General features: G+C 48.6%; 1 protein-coding gene across 2 annotated transcripts in view; it reads right to left on the bottom strand.

The window, feature by feature from the left end:
* Positions 1-23,477, bottom strand: part of sntg1 (syntrophin, gamma 1) — a 637,587-nt gene that overhangs the window by 39,041 nt on the left and 575,069 nt on the right. For both annotated transcript variants that reach the window (XM_078539715.1, XM_078539716.1), the window contains exon 15: positions 22,626-22,697. In XM_078539715.1, the coding sequence (XP_078395841.1) occupies positions 22,626-22,697 (72 nt within the window). The remainder of the gene's footprint in view (positions 1-22,625; positions 22,698-23,477) is intronic.

Raw genomic sequence — 23,477 nt, forward strand, 5'->3', positions numbered from 1 at the left:
GTCCACCCCCCCGTGCGTCTTCTCCAGTGTACGACATCCCGCCATCCCCCGGCACCCCCACCCCCAACTCCTCAGCCCGGCAAATGGAAGATCTGGGCTGATGCGTGCCTCTCCCTTTTCCCACATGTCAAATATTAGCTGAAGCTTTTTTTTAGCTCAGCATTGTATCATGGAAAGCTACCTTTTTAATGGAAAGGTTAATATTTTAAAGTTACTGTTTCAATGGGTTGCTTTTGGCTATCTCATTTTAAAACAAAAGGTATCAGGTAAAATTTAATTACAAAAGGTAAAATTTGAGACTTTGTGGTGGATCTCTGTAAAATCTTATTTAGGCCACAGTTGGAGTATTGTTTGCAGTTTTGGTCTCCAAGTGACAGGAAATATATTGAGACAACAAAACGGGTGCAGCACAAATTCACTAGGATAACTATTGTTTCGTTTATAAGGACAGCAGTCTTCTTCAGTGTCAGTCTCTATGAGGGACTTTACTGAACTCCTGTAAGATGTCTGCCTCCAGAGGCAGCCTCATGGCATAGTCATAAGACTATGGAAAGCCAGATGTGACAATCAGACTGGTTACATTTCAAAACCCAAACATACCCCTTTCCATATTGAATGAAAGATATAAATATTCCCATTTTCCTAGCAAACAAAAGACACCTTTGTATGCACGATCTTGTGTGCCTGTGAGTTACCCAAGTTACCCACTAAACACCCACTGTTCTCAGGCATTAACCGCTGTTTGTTCTATGAGTCAGTCACTGCACATGCATTGCACACACAGTCTTTAAATCGTGCAGGTGTCTTAATGGTCAGCATGCACATTGGTATTTGCTGTTTGTCTGGGTGAAGTTCTTTGTCCGGAGAGGGACTTTCCAATGGCCCTTGTTGCCTTGGTGACTGTTGTTGTTTCATTGGGATTGTTGGGGGCACATGGACCTCGGTATTGATGATAGCTTTGTACTCTATGCAGCTGGTGAGATTGCTGCTCCCAACTGCTGTGAAGGAACAGCTTCACTCCCAAGCTTACACATGGGCTGACTCCTGTTGAGAGCATCGAGGGTTTGTGCCCTGACTGGCTCCTCATGTTTTTCCATGGCTATATATTGATTCTTCAAGGGTTCTTTCAAGGTTGCAACTTCTTTGTGTACCTTTTCTGCCTGCCGTTTTGCCTGGCTGTACATCTGGTTGAGTTTTTTCAACTCTCACTTTGACTCACCAACTGTGGAATTGTGGGTCATTCTTTCCTCCTGGTACCTTAGTGTTGTCTCTGAATTTTTTTTGTTCTGATCTTGCACAGCTTGGTTCATTGAAGACTTCAGTTTATCATGCATTTTCAATGGTATATACTCAGCTGGAATCTTGCCCTACAAATCTTCCAGTTCAGCTCTGATATGTAAATTTTCCTGTAGAACAGCTTCATTTATCTTCTGCTTATGCATTTCATTGCACTGATGTGGTTGGCAACCTTCTTGTGGTTTACTTACATATTGTCTCTCTCACTCTGGAATCTGTTGCTTCCTTTTCTCTGTTGGCGCGTTTAGAGTTATCAGTCCAAGTTTTAGACTTGCTTCAGCTGAAATGAGTGGACGTTGCATCCCATCTATAATCTGGAACTCCAGATCTTCCTTGTTGCCATTGCATAGGTCTCTCAGATAAGTTGTCTCTTGGTATGAGTATTGTGCTATCATATAGCCTCAACCTTACTTTCGAGGTCTCCATTTTTGGATCGCCATGTTGAGCCACTTCACACAGATCTGTGAAGGCCATTATGTTGCATGATGCACCAGTGTCTATTTGGCATTTTTTGTTTGCCTGATACTCTCCCTCTGCGGTCATCATGGTGACAGTCACAAACCATTTGTTGCCTGTAGATTTGACAGAACCAACCTGTTGTATGGTATGTAGTTCTTCATCAGACATTTTTGCTGATATCTCTCCCTTGGCCATCTGCGAGGCTTGTTTTGCTCCTGTCTAGCCAAACACTTGTGCAATGATTCTGCTTCTTGCAATTAAAACACTGCTTTCCCCACGCTGGACAATCCTTCTTTCCCTGTGCATGCTGTCCTCTGCAGTATTTGCACCCTGCCCTATGTCTGCAATTGCTCTCCTCTTTTGGCTTGGATTGTCTTTCAGCATAATGTATCTCCTGGGCTGCTCTGCCATACATATACTCTAGCTTAGGTTTCACAACTTCTGCATTTTGACACGTCTTTAGTGTCAGTTTTTCATCTTTTAGTAGACTTGCTCTCACTGAGGAGTCTCTCACGCTTCAGCCAATCTATCTTTGATCAGATCATATTTTTGCTGTCTGAATTCACATGATTTTCCAGTTACGTTACTACCCTTGTTTACCATTCAATGGTTTAGTTTTCACTCTGAACTCTAGTGTTGAATACATAACGTTCACATGTAACATTAATCCAGCGTTCAAAATGTACTTTCAAGGCTTTCAAATATCTCTCGTCTTTTTTCTTTGCTCATCTGGTAAATTTAGAGCAGTCCTTCCCTAGCAGTGTTAAAAGTTTGACTACTCTTATCAGTTCAGGTTTATTAATTAAGTCTGTTCCAATCTCATAGTTTTGCCATTGTAAGTGGGAAAACTGTCAGTTTTGCCATGCATCACTTTTCAATTCGATTGGAGTTGGGAGTGGAAAATTTACTGTAGCCATTTTACTCACGCAGTAATTTATTTGCAGCCTTTGTCTGTCTTTTTTCTGCAGCTTTGTGTTTTTCCTTTGCCCTATTTTTAATAGTTTTCTGCAGATTTGAACATTTCTGTATTCCAGGGTTCTCAGTGTCTTCTCTGGATCATTTTAGGATTCAAAAAGTTATATTTTCTTCACTTTCTGACACCATGGGTGAATTTTGTCCTTGGCGTGCAGGATTGGCGGGGGCAGGCGTGGGCAGACGGGAAGCTGCCTGCCGCACACGATCAGGCCCAGAAGGCAATTTCATGCTGGTGTGGGGCAATTAAGGCCCGCCCAGCGTGAAATGCAAGCGGCAGTGCTGAGTGCTGCCTGTGTGGGAGGTGAACTGATTTGAAAAAAAATTAAAGATTTGATAAATATTATGAAACATGTCCCCTCATGTGACTCTGTCACATCAGCAGACACATGTTATTTATGAATAATTAAAAGTTTTTATTTAATTTTTATTTGCTTTTGGAAACCTCATCCAGCTCGTGGCCTTTTCGCCTGCCCGCCAACTGTAAGGTTGGACAGGCAGTGAAAAATCTACTTCAATTACTTTTTAAATGGCCTTAGTAGGCCTTTTAATTGTTGGCAGATGCACTGCCGACTCCGGCGCGTGCCCACCGACTGAAATATCGCGAGAGTGCACAATGAGGTCGGGACACAAGCCCAACGTCATCGCGCGGCATTTTACGCTCAGTCAGGTGGGCCTGCGCCCGCCCACCAAGCTAAAAATTTTACCCCATGTTTCAGGTATAAGGACAGCAGTCTTCTTCATTGTCTGTCTCTGTCAGAGGCTTTACTGAACTCCTTGTAAGATGTCTGCATCCAGGGGCAGCCTCATGGCATAGTCACATGACAATGGAAAGCCAGATGTGACAATCAGACTGGTTACATTTCAAAACCCAAACAACTGGTACATGGAAATACAAAAACAAAAAATGACTTGAACAATTAGGGCTGTTTTTATTAGAAGAGAAGAGATTACATGGTGATTTGATAGAAAGGTGTTTAAAATTTTGAAGAGATAGAATGGTGTAGATAATTAAAGGATCTGGAACAATGGGGTATAATTATAAGATTAACTGTAAAAGGTTTAGGACAGAGGGTAGAAGAAACATTTTTAACAGAGGGTTTTGAGGCTGTGGAATGCTGTAGAATTAGTGACAGAAGTAGAGACCAGATGTAGAAAATGTGACTGATGCCCAACAGGTGTGAATTCAATGGAGTAGCTGCACTACCCAAACATAATTTTTGGATTTATTTAAATGTCATCAACAGCCCTTCAGGCATCAAGTGAGTGCACAACTGCAGGTCAGAGGTTGTGGGAGTTGAGAACTCAACTGACTCAAACATTGGGCAGAATTTTGCGTTTGACGGGCGGGCGGGCCCGACAGACTCGGTGGCGGGCAGGCAGCCAATCCCCGCCGCCGAAACGGGCTGCGCCGCCATTTTGCGCACGCGGGCCAATTAAGGCCTGCCCAGCGGGGTTCCGACTCCCGTGTTCATCGGGAAAATCAAATCGGTGGCGGGCGTGTTCACACCGCTGGTTCCAATGGGGAACCGACAGTCTGTATAGAGAGTGGCCAGGCAGCCTCCTTTAGGCTGTTCACCGTGGTCACTCATAGGGCAGCACAAGAGGTGAAGGCAGAGGAGGAGGGGGCAGGCTGCAGGATAGGCCAGCGGGGGGCCACTGTGTCCCTCGCTTCTCAGATGCCTGTCTTGATGTCCTCCTTGAAGAGGTGTCCAACCATCGGGAAGTCTTGTTTCCGGAGGATGGGAAGAGGAGGGCCCCTCACATCACCAGGCAGGTGTGGCAGGAGGTGGCGGACCTGTTAGCTCTCATGATGCTGTGTGGTGCACCGGAACGCAGTGCCGCAAGCACTTCAATGATTTGCTGCGCTCTGGAAGGGTTATTACCATGTCAGCCTTGGCCATTTGACCCAGCAGGTAGCCTTAGCCTTTGAGCCCAACTCCCCGCCCCCCCACCCCCCCCCCAAAACGTCTTAGTGTCGTTACTGCATTGGGCAATTTACGCACGCCAGGTGGGCAAACAGATAGTGACCATGCTTTCATCAGTCTTAGTGGTTGAGCAGAAGACGGATTCTCCCCGCAGCATATGTTGGTGTTTGTTGCATTTGAGTAGTCTGGGGGCAACCTGCAGGGGAGGCAGCTAGACACATACTCAGAACTCCAACACATGTCTTATTGATGGTGATGAAATGGTGGAAGGGGAGCCTCAAGGTGTCGTGCCAAGGGCCATCTGCTGGCCTTGGCGCTGCACCTAGTTGAGCCTACTTGCCATGGGCACTAAGACCCGTGTGTTATTGAAAGTGATGGACGCTGAATGTGTCCAAGGTGTCTGTTGGGGGAAGGGGTTGGGACCAGCCATACTATCTTCTGGGGACTGGTCACCAGTAGTGTGGACAGGAGCCGCTGGAGGCCTCAGATGGGCCACTGTTGTTGGGGTGCGGCATGTGCGTGCGGAGTACATGAGCAATCAGCCCCAATAAATGCTCTTCTCTGTCCTGCAGGCAAAAACTGAGAGCAATATCCAGGAGCGTCAGTGGACTAGTTGTGGGCATGCCGTGTTGCCGCGCCTTAACACGTATGAGGAGAAGGCCATGGAGCTGGGGAGGAGGCAGGCAGCCAGGTCCGCAGGTGTCGGCGAGGCTGGGGTGCAGCAGCCAGGTGTTTGAGGGCCACAGTCCCATCCCTCTGTCTCCCCCCCAATCCAAAGAACTGATGGTTGCTACAATCATTAATGCAGCAACACTGCTCATTCACAGACTGATACAGTCAGACGTGTGGGTCATACACAAAGATCCCTCGGCCCCTTGAGGATGTGCGTCTCTAGCACCTTCCAAAGTCGCCTTATCCCATTTGTGATCACTATTTCCATGGCCTAACATGCCATGGCATCACTGCTGCATATCCAAAGACGTTTTGCATCTTAGGAGGGTTTGTACCTCCACCACCCTTTCAGCCAGTGCGTCCCACATTACTCTGTCCAAAAGGTCCTCAGCACCTCACCCGTCAACCTCATGGCACTCAACTTAAATAAATGCCACCACGTTAGTCATCCCTCCGCCAAGGGGAAATGTTGCCTTCTGCCCACCTGTTCTATGCCCCTCGTAACGGTTTGAAGGTCAATAATGGGACCTGTCAATCTCCTGTGCTCCACGGCAAATGTCACAAGTGTTTGCAATGTTTCCTCATAACTCCAACTCTCCAGGCCAGCATGCATCCAGGTCAGGAACCTCTGCACTCTCCCCACTCCAATGCCATCCCTCCCATGAAGCGCAGGTCACAGCTGAATGCAGAAGTGTAGCTGTGGCCTTAACAGCATTTTCTGCACTTGCAACATGACCTTCCTTTTCCTACATTCTATTCCTCGGCTAATAAAGGCAAGTCTGACTTCGACCTTGTTAAACGCCTTATGTTCCTGTTCTGCTACCTTAACGGGTCTGCCCAGCAAGGTCCCTGTAATCGTCCGTGACTTCCCAAGGTCCTACCATTACTCATCTTTCCCGTACCTTGCTTGTCTTGCCCAAGTGCTTAACTGAACACTTATCCACATAACATTCCATGTGGCATTCCTTAGGCCATCTGACCAGCCTGTCTGTATGTGCATGTAATGTTTGGGCCTCCTCTTGACTATTTACCACCCCACCAATGTTCGTCTCCTTAGGTTCCTGAAAGGTGAGCGACTTATGAGGCTGGGGGGGAAAGGGATGAAAGGTGTTACTGACTGGACGCTAACTGATGCACTGTCCTTGTTGTTAATTTCAGCATCACCACCTCATGGCCGCGGCCAACACGTCCGGAGCCCCCCCCTCCACACCTGAGGGCCAAGACTTGCAACTTGTGTCACATAATTTCAGTGATCCAGGCACCAGCGCAGCGGCAAACACTTTGGTGGGGATCATGACGTCAGCTAGTGTCATGGGGCACAGTGGAGAGGGCACTTCACAATCGATGGAGGAGATGGCACGGACAGAGAGTGCCGATGGTGCCAGCAGCCGGAGGACTGCAGGGGACCAGGCACATGCTGAGTCCGGCAGTGATGATGATGCCTCTGGAGATGTCAGCCATGCAGCAGCTGCAGGACAAGTGGAGCTTGGGTGCGTGGGAGCATCTGGCAGGGTTGCATGAGGGTGTGCTTCAGTTGGTCTCTGTGGTGGAGGAGTCCAGGCAGAGTGTCAGTGATGGCATGAACCTCAGGACAGAGCTTCAGGCTTCCTCTGTTGAGAGATTGACGACTCTCATGGAGAGGGGCTTCCAGCAGGTTGAGGATCTTCTGATTGGGTTACGCTCTGACCTGCAAGCCCTCACAGCGCTAATGGCCACAGGTGGTCATTCGCAATGTGGGAGATGTTGTGGGCACCAAATGTCGCCACTCGGTGCCCATCCAACTGCGGTGAGCAGGGAGGTTCAATGTGACCTCACGTCGGCGCAGCAGCTGCCTGTCGTCGCTATGAGCTCCTCTCAGGGTGCTCCGGATGAGGGCAGCAGCTCCTCCACCCCTCTGCCAGTGACCGTTGCATCCATTGAGGCTGCGACAACTGGGGAGGTGCTAGTTCTGGAACTGGCCACTCCCTCCCAGGCGGGGCCATCACAGGCTCCACGGGCCAGAGGACGGCCGCCAAGGTCATCGAGGCCAACAGGACAGCAGAGTCAGCAGGCTGTCTCACAAGCCACTCCGAGCGATGGGGCGGCACCAAGACCTAGCACCCGCAAACGTAAGCATAAGGCACATTAGGCACTCCACGGGTTTGTCATTGGTGATTTTGTGTTGGCCCTAGATTTGGGAATATATCATTATGTGCATCAGAGGGACTTTTGTGCTTTATTTTGGTGGGAATAAAGTCCACTTTTCTGACCATGGCTGAGGGTGTTTCCTTTGTGCTGCATTTGTATGTTTCACAGACATCTCATGAGTGTTTGAGTGGACATTGATATTTCTGTACTAAGCCCTTAGTTGCAGCTGATGAGGTGGAAGATGTAGCACCTAAGCGCCACATGTGAAAGCGCCAGGCAATGCTGGTCCTGCTGATCCATGTGTGTGGAGCTAGCTGAAGGTTCGTTGGATTAAATTGTCCCGGGTGTCCCTGCCTCCTTGGTGTAGTAGCGGGTCGGTGTGCTGCCCCTCATCATCGCCCTGTGCTTCCTCATCCTCTGAGGCACTGCTGGATTCATCATGTGCAGCCTCATCCACTGCGTCAAGGTCTTCATCGTCAACCGCATCCCCCCTTTCCAGTGCAAGATTGTGCAGAGCGCAGCATGCTACCACTATCACAGAGACGCAAACTGGGGGGTACCGGAGTGCAGCCCGTGAACGGTCCAGGCAACGGAAGCACACCTTGGGAAGACCGATGGCTCTCTCCACCACAGCCCATGGCTCCTATTGTAGCGCCGCTCAGCTTCTGTTCTTGGACGGCGGAGAGGTGTCATGAGCCACTTTCTGAGGGGGATAGCCCTTGTCACCACCAGCCACCCATCCAGCCGAGCTGGAGCACTGAAGAGCCCCGGCACCTGGGAGTGTCTGAGGATGTAGGCATTGTGGGAGCTGCCTGGGTACCTTGCACAAACTTGCAGAATCTGCATCCTGTGATCACACACTATCTGCATGTTCATGGAGTGGAAGCCCTTCCTGTTGACAAAGGCACCGGGCTCACCTGCTGGCAGCTTGATGGCCACATGTGTGCAGTCTATAGCACCCTGGACACGGGGGAAGCCAGCAATGGCTGCGAAGCCTCTGGCTCGCTGTGCCTGAATTGCCTGGTCGCAGCGGAAGTGGATGAAGGTCGATGCCCGTCTCAACAGAGCGGCTGTAACCTGCTTGACACAAGTGTGGACAGCTGATTGGGAGACACCGCAAAGGTCACCCACTGAGCCCTGGAAGGAGCCAGATGCATAGAAGTGGAGGGCAACTGTGACCTTCAGAGCTGCTGGCATGGGGTGTCCACCCACACAGTTAGGGGAGATCTCAGGGCCAATCAACTGACAGATATAGTTGACTGTCTCCCTTGACAGACGGAGCCTCCTTCGGCACTGCACCTCAGACATATTGAGGTAGCTGCTTCACCGCCTGTATACCCTGGCAGCAGAATAGTGGCGTCTTCTGCGACCCCCTCCACCTTGGACAACCTCTTGGCCCTGCGCCCCTTGTGCCTGTGCCTGGCCTCCCAAAGGTGGCTTCCCTGGAGGCTGATTGTCCACTCCCGGCCTCCTCCTTATTCTATCCCTCTCTTCCTCCTCAGAGGAGCTGCCTCCAGTTGAGATGTCAGAACCCATACCCAGGCTAAACGGAGGCCTCCGGAAAGCTGCAGGCCCGATCAAGATTACTGTCTGAAGCTTCAGCTCAACAGTCTGCAAAGTACATAGAAATCGATCTCAACTGCTAACAATCACACAGGCAAATTTAAAACACTTTCTGCATTAAATACTTCAGAAAAACATTAACAACCCCTCTGAGCCCACATATCCCGCCCGTGGATGAGGTTTGTTAAAAAATCAGTTACCTGCCTGCCCGTTGGGCCCGTGCACCGAGGTGAAGATCGCACAGGTTCCTCAAAATCGGCTTCAAAAAGGCCTTTAATTAATGGCGGGCACGCGTCGTGCTTCATAGTGCCCGCCCAGCTAAACATCGCAATGCCGTGCGCTGACGTCGGGACGCTCACGCGACGTCAGTGCGCGACATATTAAGCGATGACGTGCGGGCTCTACCACCCGCGCGTCAGCCATAAAATTCTGCCCAAACAGAATTACCTGGAAAAACTTAGCAGGTCTGGCAGCATCGGTGGAGAAGAAAAGAGTCGACGTTTCGGGTCCACATGACCCTTCAACAGAAGAGTTCTGTTGAAGGGTCATGAGGACCCGAAACGTCAACTCTTTTCTTCTCTGCCGATGCTGCCAGACCTGCTGAGTTTTTCCAGGTAATTCTGTTTTTGTTTTGGATTTCCAGCATCTGCAATAGTTTTTTGTTTTTATAAAATTCTGCCCATTGAGTTGGCCAGCTGGCACTTCCACTCCTCCTTGCCCACACAAATCATCCCCCCAAAAATCTGGGCCTTTAAGAACTGCTGGTTAGGCTACTCACTGAACACAATCCACTATTTGTACATGAAAATTTCAAAAGGGCTCCTAAAGCTTGTGCAATAATCAATTTGTATATTTAAGCTGACAATCAAAATAGGTGGGCATGCATTTACAGGCCTACCTGAAAATAGCTTCAGGTGGGCCTTGGTTCCCTCACCTGATTTTCAATCACTGGTTCCCCATTTCTCAGGCAGTTGAAAATTTAAGAATAGGTTAGATAGATCTTGAAAGAAGCAAGGATAAAGACATAAAGATACAGGGCGGCTATATGGCATTAAGTCTACTGCTCATGTGGAGGATAAACAGCAATATGGTCAGGTTGGGGGGAGCGGTTTTTCCCATCTTTCCCATTTCTAAGTAATGTTGTGTAAGTTTGCGCTGTCCATGAGGATTAGAATGCACCACTTGCTAGTGTGTACAATACATTTGCAGATTTCAATACAAATTTCTTCTTATGCGATTTACACAGCTACTGATCTCAGGTATCTGTACAATTTGGAAAATTCACTTTGTTAAGCTTCGTAGGCTTCTTTGGAAGTTCTGAAGCTTTTGCAAAAAACAGAGGGCAGAGTTTTCTGCCAGTCGGGCAGGCTGTTTGGGAGAGGATGCGGGCGGGTATGGAGCCTATAGCCACCTGCAATTGGCTCCACGCTCCCACTTTACCCAGGCAGGCCGAGGACAGCGGGAGTGAGCGGGCGGCGATGGGACTGCACTGGAGGGGGTGCAGAGAAGATTTACCGGGATGTTGCCTGGGATGAAACATTTAAGTTATGAAGAGAGGTCGGATAGACTTGGGTTGTTTTCGTTGGAGCAGAGAAGACTGAGGGGCGACCTGATCGAGGTGTACAAGATTATGAGGGGCATGGACAGGGTGGATAGGGAGCAGCTGTTCCCCTTAGTTGAAGGGTCAGTCAAGAGGGGACATAAGTTCAAGGTGAGGGGCAGGAGGTTTAGGGGGGATGTGAGGAAAAACCTTTTTACCCAGAGGGTGGTGACGGTCTGGAATGCGCTGCCTGGGAGGGTGGTGGAGGCGGGTTGCCTCACATCCTTTAAAATGTACCTGGATGAGCACTTGGTACATCATAACATTCAAGGCTATGGGCCAAGTGCTGGTAAATGGGATTAGGTAGGTAGGTCAGGAGTTTCTCACGTGTCGGTGCAGACCCGATGGGCTGCAGGGCCTCTTCTGCACTGTGATTCTGTGACTGCCGGGTCCAATGGCGACCCAGCAGCCTGTTAAAGAGCACGCAAGCAGCCTTCCAAAGGCTGGCAACCATGGCCAGCAGAAGGGCTCCCGAGAGCGCTGCTGGAGAGCAGGCTAGACAGGAGGGCAGGTCGGCAGGGCATTGGGCCCCCACTTCTCAGAAGGGTGCCTTGCTGTCCTCCTCAAGGAAGTGACAGCACGCTGTGAAATCCTCGTGCTGAGGGATGGGAAGAGGTGCCCCCCCTACATGATGAAACGTACCTGGGAGGAGGTGGCAGAAAGGGTCAGCGCACACAATGTGGTGCAACGCACCTGGGTTCAGTGCCGCAAGTGCTTCAACAACCACTTGCGATCGGGAAGGGTGAGTGCTGTGTTGGCATGGGTCACTTAACACAGCAGGTAGGCTTACCCCCTGGCACTGCCGCCCACCCTCCTACAACTCTGAATGTAGTTACTGCATTGAATCATTCATGGCATGTGGTCTTCGGTGAGTCAGCATTTATTGCCCATGTCTAGTTCACCCTGAGAGGGTGGCGCTGAGCTGGCTTCTGTATCCACTGCATGTGGTAGACTGACACCCACAGTCATGTTTTGGGGACAACCTCATGGATCTGTACCTAGGCGCAGTGCTGGAACTCCGAAACGTGTCAGTCAGGCTGCCGACTGACTGGGAGGGGGACTTCAAGGTGTCGGGGCACCCATCCATCTGTTGCCCTTGGTGCTCTACGTGGTAGTGCTTCCTTTCTTTGGAAGGTCATACAGTATGGGTGGCAAATGTGACGGAGGCAGCATCTGGGCAAGGGGGTCAGCCCTGGCTTCTGGGTCTGAGTGTGCGGCTGCTCCAGGGTCACGATTCACTGGAGCCCTGCAATGTCCCACTCAGGTTGGAGTGGCAGGGATGCGATGGGAATCCAGGTACAGGGTGGACTAATCAATGCTCCTCTCTCCTTTTCAGGAGAAGACTGCACAAAATAACTCAGAGCAGATGCAGACTGGCGGAGGCCAGGCACAGTTGGCGATTATAACCAGATACGAGCAGCAGGCTCTGGAGCTGGAGAGGCGCTGGTCCAGGTCCACTGATAGTGGTGAGACTGGAGTGTCAGGGGGAGGTAAGAGTGCCATGCACTGAGGTCACCATGTTTGTCCTTGCAACCATTCCACTGTTGACTGTTTATTGAATTCAGTATCCAACATGGGTTTCCCATTGATTATGGGAGGAGGAGCGCATCCTGATCCAGGGATCAAGCATGCACATTGACATTGTCTCGACTTCAACTTCCTGGGGCACAATGGTGAGGGCACTTCATACTCGCTTAAGATGCAGGCGGAGACAGAGAGTGCCTATGGCGCCGGCAGTCGGAGGACTGCAGGGGACCAGGCACATGCTCAGTCGGTTGCTGATGGGCCTCTGGAGTTGTCCCTGTGTCAGCCGGTGCTGGAAGTCCAGCAGGGTGTGCGGGAGGATCTGGCAGAGATACATGAGTCAATGCATGGTATGGAACCTGTGATGGAGGAGCCCATGCAGAGCATCAACAATGCATTGACCCTCATGGCCGAGCGTACTGCCTCCTCCATTGAGAGAATGGTGACTCTCATGGAGGGGCTGCTCCAGGAGAACAATCAGAGCTTCCTGGGGATGCATTTGGACCTGCAAACCCTCACAGTAGGCAATGACCACAGCTGGTCAATGTCAGTGTGGGAGATGGATTGGGCACCCAGTATCCCAACTAGGTGCCCATCCATCAATGGTGAGCAGGGAAGTCCGAAGTGACTTCATGTCGGCGCATGAGCTGCCAGTCATGGCGCTGCGGATGAGGGCAGCAGATCCTCCGCTCCAGCCCTGCTAGTGAGGCTGCGGTGACTGGGGAGATGCCAGCTGTGGAACTGGCCGCACCCTCCCAGGCGGGGCCATCACAGGTTCCATGCACCAGAGGACGCCCGCCAAGGTCATCAAGGCCAACATGACAGCAGAGTGAGCAGGCTGTCTCAGATGCCAGTGACAGCGAGAGGGGAGCACCTTGACGTAGCACCCGAAAACGTAAACTTAAGGCACCTTAGGCACACCGTGGGCTGGTGGTTTTATGTTGTCCTGGTATTAGCTGATTATAATTTGGTGTGCAGCTCAACACCTTTGAATTAAGTTTCTTTTCTGTTTTATTTTTTACATTCATTAAATGCTTTATTTGTGAACAAGGCTCAAGGGTGATTCCTCAGTTCTGTAGGTGTACGGGAAGCCATGATGTTATGAGTGACTTGTTTGTCATTGAGCTTTATTGACAAGGCACATAGTTAATGTTCCTAACCAGGCAGATGTTGCTCTCGGGTATCGAGTATGGAGCCTGCAACTCTGCCGTGTGTTGGAGGTCTATCTGTGGTGTGCTAGCTGAAGGTTCGTTAGATTAAAGCCTCCCGGGTGTCTCTGTCTCCCTGGAGGTTGCCCAGGTCGGCATCTACCCCCTCAGTGTTCTCCTGTGCGTGCTCATCCTCGGACTCACTGCTGGACTCATCATCTGCAGCCAGAGCAACTGTGTCTACATCTTCTTCTTCCTCCACTGCATCCCCCCTTTCCAGTGCCAGATTGTGGAGAGTGCAGCATGCAACCACTATCAGTGATACACGATCTGTGGGGTATTGGAGTGCGGTCCCTGAATGGTCCAGGCATTGGAAGCGCATCTTGAGAAGACCGATGGTTCTCTCTACCACAGCCCTTGTGGTGCCGTGGCTCCTATTGTACCGTTGCTCAGCTTCTGTTCTTGGATGGCGAAGGGGGCGGCATGAGCCACTTTCTGAGGGGATAGCCCTTGTCAACCATTCAGCCGGCTGGAGCACTGAAGAACCTCGGCACCTGGGAGTGTCTGAGGATGTAAGCATCATGGGAGCTCCCAGGGTGCCTTGCAAAGACTTGCAGAATCTTCCTCCTCTGATCACACAATATCTGCCCGTTCATGGAGTGGAATCTCTTCCTGTTGACAAAGGCACCCGACTCACCCCCTGGTGCCTTGGTGGCCACATGTGTGCAGTCCATTGCACCCTGGACGCGGGGGAACCCAGCAATCACTGCAAAGCCTCTGGCTCGCTCTGTCCGGCTGGCCTCATTCCAGCGGTAGGGAATGAAAATCAATGCACGCCCAAACAGAGCACCTGTCACCTGCTTGACACGTGTGGACAACTGACTGGAAGACTCCACAAAGATCACCGACTGACCCCAGAGGTATATAAGTTGAGGGCAGCCGTGACCTTCAACGCTACTGACATGGGTTGCTCACCCACACGGTTGGCCTATCATCTGACAGATGGAGATCACTGTCTCCCTTGAGAGACGGAGCCTCCTTTGGCACTGCACCTCAGACATATTGAGGTAGCTGCTTCGCCGCCTGTAAACCCTGGCAGCAGGATAGTGGCATCTTCTGCGGCCCATTCTGCCTTGCATTTCCTGTTGGCCTTTCTCCCCTTGTGCCTGCAACTGTCCTCCCAAAGGTGGCTTCCCTGGAGGCTGAATATGGACTCCTGGCCTCCTCCCCCTTCTGGCCCTCCCTTCCTCCTCAGAAGTGATGCCTCCAGTGGAGAGAATAACTCCCATTCCAAGGGTAAGGAAAGGCTTCCTGAAACCAGCAAGGCCCCAAGAATGATGTTTACTCCAGAGTCCTGACCTGAAGCCTGTTACTCCTGTCCAAGCAGCTGTGAAGAGATTTGAAGTTGTCCTGTTCAAACAGGCAAGTAGGAGTAAGTTTAAACATGAAATGGCTGTCAAAGACCACTTGCGACCCTTCTTATCCTGCCCGTGGATGAGGTTTTAAAAATGTGGCCTACCCGCCTGCCCGTTGTGCCCATGCAATGATCTGAAGGTCACATGGGCTCCGTAAGATCACCGTCTATTAATGGCTCAAGGGCCTTAACTGGCATGTTAATTAATGGCAGGTGTGCATCAGTGATCGTAGCGTGCCCGCCCACCAAAATATCGCAATGGTGCGCAGTGACGTTGAGATGCACGCCCGTCACTGCGGGTCATTTTACCCGTCGGCGTGTCGGGCCTGCTGAATCAAAAATTCTGGCCAGAAAGTAGAACTAATGGTTAATCCTGGGTCAAAATTGCTACAGCATTTGCACTGGTACGGAGGGGGAGATGCTGGGCGAATCTTTTTGTCAGTTGAAGTCAAGCTCCAAATATTTTAAAAATTTGCTAATTTGGAGAAGAATTTTTTAAATTCACGGGATGTGGGCTTCGCTGGCTGTGCCAGCATTTATTGCCCATTCCTAGTTGCCCTTGAGAAGGTGGTGGTGAGCTGCCTTCTTGAACTACTGCAGTCCATGTGGTGTCGGTACACCCACAGTGCTGTTAGGGAGGGAGTTCCAGGATTTTGAACCAGTGACAGTGAAGGAACGGCGATATACTTCCAAGTCAGGATGGTGAGTGGCTTGGAGAGGAACTTGCAGGTGGTGGTGTTCCCATCTATCTGCTGCCCTTGTCCTTCTAGATGGTAGTGGTTGTGGGTTTGGAAGGATCCTTGTTGAATTCCTGCCGTGCATCTTGTAGATGGTGCACACTGCTGCTACTATGCGTTGGTGGCGGAGGGAGTGAATGTTTGTGGACGTGGTGCCAATCAAGCGGGCTGTTTTGTCCTGGATAGTGTCAAGCTTCTTGAGTGTTGTGAGAGCTGCACTCATCTAGGCAAGTGGGGAGTATTCCATCACACTCCTGACTTGTGCCTTATAGATTGTGGACAGGCTTTGGGGAGTCAGGAGGTGAGTTACTCACTGCAGGATTCCTAGCCTCTGACCTACTCTTGTAGCCACAGTATTTATATGGTTAGTCCAGTTCAGTCTCTGGTCAATGGTAACCCCCAGGATGTTGATAGGGAGATTCAGTGATGGTAATGCCATTGAAGATGAAGGGTTGATGGTTGGATTCTCTCTTGTTGGAGATGGTCATTGCCTGACATTTGTGTGGCGTGAATGTTACTTGCCACTTGTCAGCCCAGGTCTTGTTGCATTTGGACATGGATTGCTTCAGTATCTGAGGAGTCACAAATGGTGCTGAACATTGAACAATCATCAGCAAACATCCCCACCTCTGACCTTATGATGGAAGGAAGGTCATTGATGAAGCAGCTGAAGATAGTTGGGCCTTGGACACTGCCCTGAGGAACTCCTGCAGTGATGTCCTGGAGCTGAGATGACTGACCTCCAATAACCACAACTGCCTTCCTTTGTGCTAGGTATGACTCCAACTAGCGAAGAGTTTTTCCCCCCGATTCCCATTGGCTCCAGTTTTGCTAGGGCTCTTTGATGCCACACTTGGTCAAACGCTGTCTTGATGTCAAGGGCAGTCACTCTCACCTCACCTCAGGAGTTCAGCTTTTTTGTCCATGTTTGAACCAAGGCTGTAATGAGGTCAGGAGCTGAGTGGCCCTGGCGGAACCCAAACTGACAATCAGTGAGCAGGTTATTGTTAAGCATGTGCCGCTTGGTAGCACTGTTGATGACCCCTTCCATTACTTTACTGGTGATCGAGAGTAGGCTGGTGGGGCGGTAACTGGTCAGGTTGGATTTGTCCTGCTTTTTGTGTACAGGACATACCTGGGAAATTTTCCACATAGCCAGGTAGATGCCAGTGTGATAGCTGTACTGGAATAGCTTGGCTAGGGGCGCAGCAAGTTCTGGAGCACAAGTCTTCAATAATATTGCCGGAATATTGTCAACGGCCCATAGCCTTTTCAGTATCCAATGCCTTCACCCATTTCTTGACATCATTTGGAGTGAATCGAATTGGCTGAAGACTGGCATCTGTTATGCTGGGGCCTTCCGGAGGAGGCTGAGATGGATCATCCACTTGGCACTTTTGGCTGAAGATTGTAGAAAATTCTTCAGCCTTATATTTTGCACTGATGTGCTGGGTTCCTCAGTCATACAGACACAAAACATTAAATATGTTTCTCTCTCCACAGGTGCTGTCAGACCTGCTGAGTTTTTCCAGCAATTTCTGTTTTAGTTTTGGATGGTAATTTGAATCATCGGTATCCAAATGTTTTCTCTGATTGTGCTGACCAGATTTTCCCTTATATTGAACCATGCATGGGTTATCAATGGAGTAGTTTTCTTTTATTGCCATTACTTGCAACAACTTTCAGTGAATGCTTAATATGCAGGACACAAATCCTCTCTGTCTTAATTTAGAAACTCATTCATCACTGATGTAACTATCCATATAGTTGAAAACAACATTTCCATGTGATATAGTAGCCACTAAACTCCAAGAGCTCTGTATCTCAAAGCTACCTCCATGATAATGGTCATTAATAATGTTCACTAAATGAGCAACAGCAGGCTGCTGAGCTGATTCGCAGAAATTTACGAGTATCCAGATGGAACAGTGGCAAGCTCTGATGCTAGCTATTTTTTCCCAAATACTTATTTTTGTTTTCTTCTTAATATAAACATATATATATATATATATATATATATATACAAAGGACCCTTTTGGGTTGTAGTTTCCTGATGACCATGTGCCTGAAACTTAACTTTGTCTCTCAAAGACTCTGAGGGCTGGAGTTTACATTTGAAAATCGAGACTTGCTAGCTGTTCCAGGCATGTGATAAATCCTGCGTGATGACATCAGGTTGTGATCCCAACACCAACAAGCCGCTCTCCCATAATATGGAAGTTGGGCGGGTGCCAAAATCAGCAGCCTGCTCACCATTTTTAAAAAACCCATTAACAAGCTATTAAAGCAGTCGGTGGGAGTTACATTTTTTAATCAGGAAGTGTTGCAAAGATGTATATAAAGGCTGTAAGCGGGGCTATGGCTGACTCCAGCAGAACAGGGCTGGTGCTGTTAATTTTCTTTTGCATTGTAATTTAAACTGCATTAGGGTATTTCCTCAGGGAGGGGGGCAAACAGGAAGTGCTGGAAAGAAAATTGATCACTGCAGCATTTGTGCTGTACACTATCGTCCCCTATGGGAATCGCCCATTCTATTGGTCTGTTCAAAATGCGCTCCAGATGTTTGGATACATAAGGTGGCACTCTGCAATATGCTCCTGCTAGACACTCACTTATGATCATTGTTGCTGTGTGTTACACCTGGCCCTTCAGAGTGGGGAAGCCCTGGCAGAGGACGGTTTGATGGAGACAGCCCCATCCTCTGACATTGAGTCTGATGATGAGGAGGGGGAACCATGCCAGCCAGCTGTCCAAGCCAGTCCGCAGGAAGGTCTGAATGCCCAGGAGACACAAGATTCTCTTGTGCTGAGAAGATTCCAATAGCAACGTATCTCCAGTTCAACAACAGCTCCTTGACCCTTGGTAGGAGGGTGAGCTGTGAGGAGGATGCAGAGATGCTTCAGTGTGATTTGGACAAGCTGAGTGAGTGGGCAAATGCATGGTAGATGCAGTATAATGTGGATAAATGTGAGGTTATCCATTTTGGTAGCAAAAACGGGAAGGCAGATTATTATCTGAACGGCTATAAATTGAGAGAGCGGAATGTGCAACGAGACCTGGGTGTCCTTGTACACCAGTCGCTGAAGGTAAGCATGCAGGTGCAGCAGGCAGCAAAGAAGGCAAATGGTATGTTGGCCTTCATAGCCAGAGGATTCGAGTACAGGAACAGGGATGTCTTGCTGCAATTGTACAGGGCCTTGGTGAGACCACACCTGGAATATTGTGTGCAGTTTTGGTCTCCTTATTTGAGGAAGGATGTACTTGCTATAGAGGGAGTGCAGCAAAGGTTTACCCGACTGATTCCTGGGATGGCGGGACTGACATATGAGGAGAGATTGAGTCGATTAGGATTATATTCGCTGGAGTTCAGAAGAATGAGGGGGGATCTCATAGAAACCTATAAAATTCTAACAGGACTAGACAGGGTAGATGCAGGAAGGATGTTCCCGATGGTGAGGGAGTCCAGAACCAGGGGTCACAGTCTGAGGATATGGGGTAGACCATTTAGGACTGAGATGAGGAGAAATTTCTTTATCCAGAGAGTGGTGAGCCTGTGGAATTCGTTACCACAGAAAAGTAGTTGAGACCAAAACATTGTATGTTTTCAAGAAGGAGTTAGATATAGCTCTTGGGGCGAAAGGGATCAAAAGGGTATGGGGAGAAAGCGGGAGCAGGCTATTGAGTTGGATGATCAGCTATGATCATATGAATGGCAAAGCAGGCTCGAAGGGCCGAATGGTCTACTCCTGCTCCTAGTTTCTATGCTTCTATGACCCTTGTCACGTATGTTCTCCTGTTAGTTCCCTCTCATGAACACCAGGACCTCGTCTTAGGGCAATGTAGAATCACCTAATAATGCTGAGCAGAGGGACCCACATGAACACAAACTCCCTTAACAGCATCTAGTCCAACTAATTCAAAACCATCACATCACACACAAATAATGCACAAATGCAGCCAGAGCATCATGTAAAAAGAACAATCGTTTATTTACAACCCATGCAAACCCATGTTTGACGAATATGTCTTTTTAATTCTCTTACAGGTCCTACAGCGTGGTGCTCCCCCTTCGCTGCCAGCTCTGCTGGAGACTGGTTGCTGACAATTATGCATCCTTGTCTGTGATGACTGGTCACCTGAGGCTGTGAGGACCCCGGCGTGCGGGGAGACTCCTGCACAATGGCAGAAACCACGGCACTTGAAGAGATCTATGTCAACGGCAGAGGCAATGGAGAAGAGGCTGTCCCCATCAGGAGCATCCGGGGAGGTGCCTCCTGATGGCATCAGCAGCTGCTCAACTGCTGCCATCCTTGTGACTCCAGGCTCCTCGTCCCCCTCTCGTCCTGACCCTGGGCACTGAAGCTTAGAGACAAGGCAATGGAGTGCAGATCAGCAGACATACTCATCAGTTGGCCCTCCATTACATTTACCAGTCTCTCAATGGAGGAAGCCGTGAGTTCTGAAGAGTGCTTATGGCCTTGATGGGCACATCCAATGTCCATTTCAGGATGCACAACCCCTCTGGATCGCTTCCACATCTTCAAGTACCTGGCACTGCATCTGCTGCCTGACAGATGATTTCATCATCAGCCTGGGGCTCAGCCTCTAGGTCGCCTCAAGCACTCTTCCGAGTCTCTGAAAGCTGGTCTTGTGACTATGATGTGTTCTCACCAGAGAGTGTGTATCCCTTACATCCAAGTCATACATACACACTGAGGGCGTGTAGCTGCACTGGTGCTGGATGTGGAGTAAGGATGTGATGCTGTGCCCTCTGAGGTGTCCTGCTTCTCCTCAGAGGTTATCAATGGTCCCTCAGAACTAGTGGCTGCAGTTGCCAATATTTGTCCTGTGGGGAAACAATACAAGGAGAATGAGGGGCATCATCATTATTTGAGGTGAGTTTGGAGAGACGCCTTCTCAAAACACACACTGGGACAACTGGGAGATGGTAACCAGGGTTTGAACTTTAGGCTCTTCAACATTGAGACACAACTTCTTCCCTGAATTCTACAAGCCTCCAAATGCTACTTTGCTGCCAGATTTCCCAGTTTCCAACCCTCTGCCACCCTACCCACTTCAGCAGCTGGAGAGAGATATGCGCCCTTGAAATCTCACCACCTCGGGGCCATCCTCCAACCTCGTCTCGCCCAATGGCTTAACTCCATCTGGACCTCCTCCTCAAAAGGTGTGAGAATGGCCAGGCTTGCAGGTCCACCTCAGTCCTGGCCCTCTCGCGGGCATTATGTGCTCTCTTCTCCTGCAAATATAATAGGACATTGGAATGAATAAGCTGTGCTACAATCATACCTTCAAATGTTTGGTGTGTACTTTGTTAGCTGTAAACATTTCTCAATGCTCCTCGTCAACTAACAGTTGTTGCACTTCAGCGGCTCCTCTCTTGCCCAAACCCCCCCTTGCCATGCAGAGTGGCATGTCTGTGTCATGTCACCTTCTACCCTTGGGCAAGACGCTAAGCAATCACATAATCAAGCCACATCACACCCTTCCATAATGGTCCATCTCTGAGAGGGTTATACACTCACCCTGGCAGACCTCAAGAGCTCATTGAGCCTTTTTTTGGCACTGTGTAAGTGAGTAAGGAGACCAAACTGTACATAGCACCGTGAGTGTACCTACACCACAAGGACTGCAGCGGTTCAAGAAGGCAGCTCACCACCACCCTCTCAAGAGCAATTAGGAATGGGCAATAAATGCTGGCCCAGCCAACTATGCCCGCATCCTGTGAAAGTATTAAAAAAAAATTAAAAACAAGATCTTACCTGCTGGTGCTGCAATAGTTCAATGGACCTAACAGTGTTGAAGAAACTTCTGCTGCAGCCGCCACATTCCTGTGCCAGGGGTCCTTTAAATGATTGGCCCTGTCCGACTTTCAGATCATGATCTGCCCCCTTTCTCCCTGGACACCATGCCTTTCCTGCCCGATTGGGCGCGCTGCCCACCATTCTCCTCAGCATCTGGTTGGCTTCCCGACAGGCGGCCGTTAATTGGCCACAAGGTGCATTATCAGGCATCTTTAAAAGGCATGGGCTGGGAATCAGTGATCCACACACATTCGGGTCAGCATAAAATTCAGCCCTTAGAGTTATGAGTTACATGTTTTCATTCCTTTATAACAACATGGTAACCCAAGTTTGCGTTTGGACCAATTTCTAAATATGGAATGAAATAAAAGTACACTGCACAAAGGAATTCCATTAATAGATGATTAATATATTCAGCCAGTTCAGGTTACAAAACTGTTTTAAAGCTATAGAGCACGTTCTTTCAGAGCGTTCCAATGCAGCATAAAAATGATTGCCTTTCAATTGCTGCTCATGCTTCACCTTTTACAAAACAAAATTTTAGCAAAAAGAACATAAAATGAGGCTTTATGAATATAAATGCACAAACAATCAACACATTAGCATGAAATTCTTTAATCTGCTACCTTAACAGAGGCACTAGCTCACTTAAATCATTGGCCCGAAAAAATGAGACACTCTTAAATTTGATGTGCTGACCACTGAGATCAATTTTCTAATCCACAATTTCACTTAGCAAGGGTCTGCGCTCAGGGCTTGGCCTTATAAAATTTACCTAACACTTTGAAGCTGCTTCATTTTTACAATACCCAATGTTAGTAGCTATACTGGTTTAAATATAACAAAATCGACTAGAATATTGTAAAAATAAATTCAAAGCAATATACAGTAATGAATACATTTCAGAACTCACAGACCTTTTTCAGCCCATTAAATGCAACGAATAATGTGACATTTGAAGCACTAGTGATAGCTAAATAGGAGGTCTTGTAGTGCAATGGGTAGCCTCCCTGCCTCCACGCCAGAAGCTCTCAGTCTGAGACCCATTCCAGGACCTGATGGCCACAGAAAGTGCGTTCATAACATTGCCATATAGGTTGATTATCAACCTGTGAATCCTTCCAATATGATTATGGCAGGAGTTAAGAGCGGGAGAGTCTCCTGGTCGGCCACACTTGACAGAAACAAGCATGAGCTTTGTCTGCCTCATGTGTCACTAGATGTGGGAAGCTTCTAAGACTAAGACAGCTCAATGGCTTGAAATTTCATGGAATTACAGATGGGTTAGGTCAGTGTTTGCTGGTTGTTAAAAGACCACATCAGTGCAGTCCAGCAAATGCTAACAAAACCTGCTTGCTCGTACCTTAAGAATTTTGCACATAATTTCATAGACTGTGTAACTCCTCACTGCTTTTGTCCAATCCAATGTAGTCACCTGAGGAAAGAAATGACCTATTTAATCATTTGGGTCATTTAGCATTAACGCAGGATGTAGACAACATAACTGGAACAAAATTCATGTTTGTGATAATCATGAGAAATAATGTTAATTTAGCTTTTTAAAAAAAAAGTAACCTTTAGACGGGACTAAAAATCAATTGGTTTATAAACCATACTGAGTCTGGTTTTGTAATCACAAATAAAATCTTCCATCCCTCTTATTTATAAAATATTTCCCACTTTATTTCCCCCAACATCCTTTCCTCATTCTGGCCAAGACTGTGTGTGGAAAGCCTGTCTCTGCTGTTCTCTGCTAGGAACACCAGCAGCCTGATCAAATTATTTCATCGTTTGACTTCCCTCTTCTGTGAAAAGTCAACATTTTTCTGTACAGTATTTTTTCTTGACAAGATAAAGAATTGGTCACACACAACTTACTGGCAATAAATCATTCTTCTTTCTTTTAAAGGAATCACATTTCTAACTTGCCTGGTTAGCTTTTAATAGGCTTCATACTTAAGTACTGAATATTAGTAAAATGCTGATTATTTTCATTCAGTTGTTATGCAGTTTTTGCATATTTGGAAAGCACCTGCCAATCATTGTTCATTTCTACCAATAAAGGTTCCCAAAGTAAAGCTAAGTCCCCTGCTGACTGCATCCCACACCACCTCCCCCCCGCCCCCAACTCCCACCCCCATGGAGCCATTGGTAGCTTTCCATCTTTAATGACAGCACAGTAAATTACTTTGAACAGTGTAGCTGCCTTCAGTGA

Source organism: Cetorhinus maximus, chromosome 4, assembly GCF_964194155.1.
Source record: "Cetorhinus maximus chromosome 4, sCetMax3.hap1.1, whole genome shotgun sequence".
NCBI lineage: Eukaryota > Metazoa > Chordata > Chondrichthyes > Lamniformes > Cetorhinidae > Cetorhinus > Cetorhinus maximus.